At 36.9% G+C, this 6,730-nt stretch overlaps 1 protein-coding gene across 1 annotated transcript; it reads right to left on the bottom strand.

Annotated features, from left to right (window-relative positions):
• Positions 1 to 2,755: 2,755 nt before the first annotated feature.
• LOC134283803 (mucin-2-like) lies at positions 2,756 to 3,962 on the bottom strand. Its single transcript, XM_062766281.1, has 3 exons — positions 3,711 to 3,962; positions 3,366 to 3,588; positions 2,756 to 3,054 (listed from the first exon to the last, which is right to left on the bottom strand). Exons 1-3 carry the CDS (start codon positions 3,960 to 3,962, stop codon positions 2,756 to 2,758), a joined length of 774 nt encoding a protein of 257 aa, XP_062622265.1.
• Positions 3,963 to 6,730: the final 2,768 nt, after the last annotated feature.

The following is a 6,730-nucleotide window of genomic DNA, read 5'->3' as shown; positions in this document are numbered from 1 at the left end:
CGTAAAAAAAATGAGTTGCATGTATCTGGTCTGACAAAAATTTTCCAGTCTAACAGATCATTTTACTTGTCAGAGCAAATAAATATTTTCCACGGTGTTTTTTTTTTTTTAAAAGAAACGTTCCGTCTCTTTATTGCTGAAACAAATTGAAAGAAGTTTGGTTAAACCTTAGCGTTCCTTTCCTTACATCTTTGTTTACGTCTCTATATTTAGACAATCGCGTAATTGTCAAACCAGTTAGACCAGTTGTTGCTCCTTGGATGACCTAGCACTTTTTGTAATGAAGCGTAGTGGAGTCAGCCGAGGATTGCCGAATGATAAATGTCGGAAAACTGGGATTTTTTTTCATACGGAAATCAAAATTTATGTGTCATTTCTCAAGAAAGATGACTAAAACATGCTATTCAAATTAAGTTTAATAAAATTCTATTTCATTTACTTTCAAATCATTTATGAAAATTAGATTAATTCAGAAAAATGAGATGGACTATTCTTATAGCGGAAGTTTCTTTGAGTTTATATAGACTGGTACGAGTTTGTATTGAGTATCACAGGGGAGTAAATTGGGCGACACAGAAACACCACGACGACCGCTATATAATTCATTGAAAAATTACTGCACTAGAAACCGCGTGACAGCCTAGGGAGTCTGAACATATTTCAACTCCCAAAAATGTAAAATGAAATGAAACGTTAAACTTACCCTGTACCAGGAATATCTTTTCTGCACCACCATTTCGTCTTCATTACAACCGCTGTACATTTCAAATGGAATTCTCTTGAGTTTTTTTCGTCGGTATGATATTTCTACGCAGGTGCGAACAACATACAAGCTACTTCCGCTTCTAATTGCAACACCGCATGCACAGGAAGCTCTTCTCCAACGAAAGCACGAAGAGTATAAGACATGGACCTATTCAACAGAGAAAAATGATTGCTAATTAAATCAATGAATGTCCGTATTGGAAATCACCTGGAATTTTAAATTGAAACATACAGAATACGGCAATTTTTTATGCTGGTACATAACGAATTCTCCAATTCTCTGGTTGGAATAAAAACGTCGATCAAAGGTGGAGAGGTACGGATCACTGAAGGAGTAGCAGTAGTGTCCTCCCCATTTAGATTTATCATAGACAGAAACCTGCAAATTGAATCTGTACATTTATATAATGAATTCTTTAACATGAGATAAGCGTATTTAAAGATTGTGATCTTTTTTGTTAAGTGCTAGGGATTTTTTAAAAATATACTGAAATCTTTAAATATATATAAGATCATGATGTACCCATATAGTCTGCGGAACATAGATATTATTCCAGGCATTAGAAACATCTGTTGGGTTTGTGGAAGATTCCAGCTTTATTCCTCCGTATCGCCTCCGCCAGTTGCGTCTTCCATCTACGTACCCTGTGATGTTGAGTTGTACGGGTTCCCGCCAGTACTTGTGCGGAAAGGACAACATGCAGCCATTATCTGGAAATGCTACATTCAAATTGGTGATACCGTTCCGACACCAACGCCAATCCAGGGAGCGGATGTGTAGATTTCCCTTACATTTAGCCTCTTTATCAGAATCTGTCATTGAGGCAGAGCAGCCAACCGGAGCGTACTTGTGACCGACACAGAAACGCTTTCTCCTTCTTCAACAGTGGTCCATGTTGTACTGAACTTAAATTTGAAAAAAACACGGGACATTATATGTTTACATTGTAAATAACCAAGCTTTGCATGAAAAATTTAACGTTTAAAAAATTAGGTTGACAAAGATTATATATATATATATATATATATATATATATATATATATATATATATATATATCAGAAGTCCATGAATTCACAGTGGTCGGTATAATTGTATAGTACTTTCAAATGAAAAAAATGAAAAAATGAAAGCGCTAATGCTTTACTTTGTTGTCTTCGTGTTTTCTTTTTAATTATTTTTTTAATATATATATATATATATATATATATATATATATATATATATATATATATATATATATACATATATATATATATATATATATATATATATATATATATATATATATATATAAAAGCACTAAAAAACCAACTTCACTGTATATCCTAAATGTCGGATCTACCAAGTAGATACAAGGTCACGGATGGAAATTTATATAAAGCACTAAAATGACCAACGACACGAACAATAAAAATTGACAAACTTAGTTACATGTTGAATTGGAAAATTTTAAAAATTCTTAAAAATTTCCAATTCAACATGTAACTAAGTTTCTAAATATATAGTGTTTAGTAGTAGTGCTAGTTGTTTTTGTTTTTCTTTTAATTTTCCTTTGTTCTTATGACCTTTGAACTTTTTTCTTTGTCCTGAGGAAGGGACAGGGCGTCCCGAAAATTTGACAATTTTTATTGTTCGTGTCGTTGGTCATTTTAGTGCTTTATATATATATATATATATATATGTGTGTGTGTGTGTGTGTGTGTGTGTGTGTGTGTGTGTGTGTGTGTGTGTGTGTGTGTGAGTGTGTGTGTGTGTGTGTGTGTGTGTTGTAGCTTACCTTTATGCCTGCGAAAAAGGTTGAACTTTTAAATGATTCTCCAGCAGGGCTGCATTTCACGTACTGGGGCTCACTGAACATCTTACCTTAAAAGCAAATATCCATTCTAACTAAGCAGTAAAACAATCAGAAACAAATGAGCATGGTACAATTTACTCGTGAAATGTACAGTAAAAGCGATGAAATTAATAACTTTGCAGAAGGTATAAGCTAAGCCTCTATAGTAAGTTTTGTTTTCTCGTCACTTACATCCATGTTCATGCTATAGCGATGTGTCCAGTGTGAAGGACGGAGTACTGTAGTGTTAAGGTCAGCCTCGGCCACGTCATCAAATAAAGCTTTTTCCAATAGATTGTTGTTGATAAACCATTTAAGATTGTAAAAAAGGCCGGACAAGGGCTTCCAGAAGAGACAGATCATCACAGGCTCGAATCTAGTACCGTCTGTAGAAAGTTGTCGATCGGCAACGACCTCAGGGGATAGGATGACTGTCGGTTTCCCAACCAAATCTTTAATTATAAAATAAAATGTCTTTATAGGACATAGCAAACCTTCAATCAACCACTACGGTGCTAATATTCCCGTAACTATATTTCTCTTGGAAATGAAATAAGGATGGGATAAAAAGATCCCTGGATAAATATCATACTTAAAAGATTGATATAAAATCATTAAGAGATAAGAATTTATTTACTATTTAAAATGCAAGCATTTGATTGGATGATTCAAGGTTAGTAAGGTGTTATTCTAATGCATGCGCGTCACCGCATTTCATTGATAATAATAAAGTGGTCAATTAATACATCTCGAATACACTTACCCAGTGCATTAAGTGTAGTGGCCACATTGACTGTTGGGGTGGAATTTGCAGCAGAATCCTCTGTTGTTGTATTGTGAGATTTCGGTGTGTTTTCAGGCGTCGTAGAGTCCGTGACATTATAATCCTCGGTTGATGAGTAGTCCGTTGTGTTGTAAACTTCTGCTGTTGTGTAATCAGTTATGTTATAATCCTCTGTCGATGTAAAGTCCGTTGTGATATAATCCTCGGTTGATGTAGTATTATAATCTTCAGTGGATGTAAAGTCCGTAGTATTATAATCTTCAGTGGATGTAAAGTCCGTAGTATTATAATCTTCAGTGGATGTAAAGTCCGTGGTGTTATAACCTCCGTGGATGTAAAGTCCGTAGTATTATAATCTTCAGTGGATGTAAAGTCCGTAGTGTTATAATCCTCAGTAGATGTAAAGTCTGTAGTGTTATAGACTTCAGTGGATGTAAAGTCCGTGGTGTTATAATCCTCCGTGGATGTAAAGTCCGTAGTGTTATAATCTTCAGTGGATGTAAAGTCCGTAGTGTTATAATCCTCTATGGATGTAAAGTCCGTAGTGTTATAAACTTCAGTGGATGTAAAGTCCATTGAGATATAATCCTCGGTTGATGTAGTGTTATAATTCTCAGTAGAGTCCGCAGTGTTATAATCCTGGTCGATGTAAAGTCTGTAGTGTTATAATCCTCAGTGGATGTAAAGTCCGTTGTGTTATAATCTTCAGTGGATGTAAAGTCCGTTGTGTTATAATCTTCAGTAGATGTAAAGTCCATAGTGTTATAATTTTCAGTGGATGTAAAGTCCGTAGTGTTATAATCCTCGGTGGATGTAAAATCCGTTGTGTTATAATCCTCAGTTGATATAAAATCCGTTGTGTTATAATCCTCTGTGGGTGTAAAATCCGTGGTGTATAATCTCTGGTGGATGTAAAATCCGTAGTGTTGTAATCCGCGGTGGATGTAAAGTCTGTTGTGTTATAGTCCTCAGTGGATGTAAAGTCCGTGGTGTTATAATCCTCTGTGGGTGTGAAGTCGGTATGTATAATCCTCGGTGGATGTTAAGTCCGTAGTGTTATAATCTTCAGTGGATGTAAAGTCCGTTGTGTTATAATCTTCAGTAGTTGTAAAGTCCATAGAGTTATAATCTTCAGTGGATGTAAAGTCCGTAGTGTTATAATCCTCAGTGGATGTAAAGTCCGTAGTGTTATAATCCTCAGTTGATATAAAATCCGTTGTGTTATAATCCTTTGTGGGTGTAAAGTCCGTGGTGTAATAATCCTCGGTGGATGTAAAATCGTCATGTTGTAATCCTCGGTGGATGTAAAGTCTGTTGTGTTATAGTCCTCAGTGGATGTAAAGTCCGTGGTGTTATAATCCTCTGTGGGTGTGAAGTCGGTAATGTTATAATCCTCGGTGGATGTAAAGTCCATTGTGTTATAAACCTTGGTGGGGGTAAAGTCCGTTGTGTTAAAATCCTTTGTGGGTGTAAAGTCGGTAGTGTTATAATCCTCTGTGGGTGTGAAGTCGGTAGTGTTATAATCCTCGGTGGATGTAAAGTCCGTTGTGTTATAATCCTCGGTGGATGTAAAGTCCGTTGTGTTATAATCTTCAGTGGATGTAAAGTCCGTTGTGTTATAATCTTCAGTGGATGTAAAGTCCGTAGTGTTATAATCCTCAGTGGATGTAAAGTCCGTAGTGTTATAATCCTCAGTTGATATAAAATCCGTTGTGTTATAATCCTCTCTGGGTGTAAAGTCCGTGGTATTATAATCCTCGGTGGATGTAAAATCCGTCATGTTGTAATCCGCAGTGGATGTAAAGTCTGTTTTGTTATAGTCCTCAGTGGATGCAAAGTTCGTGGTGTTATAATCCTCGGTGGATGTAAGTCGATGTGTTGTAATTTGCGGTGGATGTTAAGTCCGTTGTGCTATAATCCTCGGTGGATGTAAAGTCCGTAGTGTTAAAGTCCTTAGTAGATGTAAAGTCCGTAGTGTTATAATCTTCAGTGGATGTAAAGTCCGTAGTGTTATAATCCTCTGTGGGTGTGAAGTCGGTAGTGTTATAATCCGGTGGATGTGAAGTCCGTTGTGTTATAATCCGCGGTGGATGTAAAGTCCGTTGTGTTATAATCCTCTGTGGGTGTGAAGTCGGTAGTGTTATAATCCTCTGTGGGTGTGAAGTCGGTAGTGTTATAATCCTCGGTGGATGTAAAGTCCGTTGTGTTATAATCCTCGGTGGATGTAAAGTCCGTTGTGTTATAATCCTCTGTGGATGTAAAGTCCGTTGTGTTATAATCCTCGGTGGATGTAAAGTCCGTTGTGTTATAATCCTCTGTGGGTGTAAAGTCCGTGGTGTTATAATCCTTGGTGGATGTAAAGTCCGTAGTGTTATAATCCTCGGTGGATGTAAAGTCCGTTGTGTTATAATCCTCTGTGGGTGTGAAGTCGGTAGTGTTATAATCCTCGGTGGATGTAAAGTCCGTTGTGTTATAATCCTCTGTGGGTGTGAAGTCGGTAGTGTTATAATCCTCGGTGGATGTAAAGTCCGTTGTGTTATAATCCTCTGTGGGTGTGAAGTCGGTAGTGTTATAATCCTCGGTGGATGTAAAGTCCGTTGTGTTATAATCCTCGGTGGATGTAAAGTCCGTTGTGTTATAATCCTCTGTGGATGTAAAGTCCGTTGTGTTATAATCCTCGGTGGATGTAAAGTCCGTTGTGTTATAATCCTCTGTGGGTGTAAAGTCCGTGGTGTTATAATCCTTGGTGGATGTAAAGTCCGTAGTGTTATAATCCTCGGTGGATGTAAAGTCCGTTGTGTTATAATCCTCTGTGGGTGTAAAGTCCGTGGTGTTATAATCCTTGGTGGATGTAAAGTCCGTAGTGTTATAATCCTCGGTGGATGTAAAGTCCGTTGTGTTATAATCCTCTATGGGTGTAAAGTCCGTTGTGTTATTATCCTCGGTGGATGTAAAGTCCGTTGTGTTAAAAACTTCCGTCGATGATAAGTCTATTGTATCAGTCGACGTAAAGTCTGTTGTATTGTAATCTTCCGTTGATGTAAAATCCGTTGTTTTAAAATCTTCTGTAGAAGTAAAGTCTCTTGCTGTATCCACTTCCGTTGTTATGTAGTTCGTTGTGTTATTATATTCTGTCATTGTGTAGACCATCGTGTTATTATCTTCCGTAGATGTTTTGTCTGTTGTGCTATTAACTTCTGTTGTCATTTTGTCCGTGGTGCTCTCGATCTCTCATGGTTATGTGATCTGCTGTATTAAACACTTCAATACTTGTGTACTCCGTCGTGTTATTAACTTCGTATGAATATTGTTCAGTGTTGGTTGAATATTCTATTGTTACTTGA

Source organism: Saccostrea cucullata, unplaced genomic scaffold (genome assembly GCF_032062105.1).
Source record: "Saccostrea cucullata isolate Sc308-1 unplaced genomic scaffold, CSIRO_AGI_Scuc_v1 ctg4794, whole genome shotgun sequence".
In the NCBI taxonomy this organism is placed as follows: domain Eukaryota; kingdom Metazoa; phylum Mollusca; class Bivalvia; order Ostreida; family Ostreidae; genus Saccostrea; species Saccostrea cuccullata.
The sequence above is the reverse complement of the archived record's forward strand: the minus strand, read 5'-3'. Positions and strand labels throughout refer to the sequence as shown.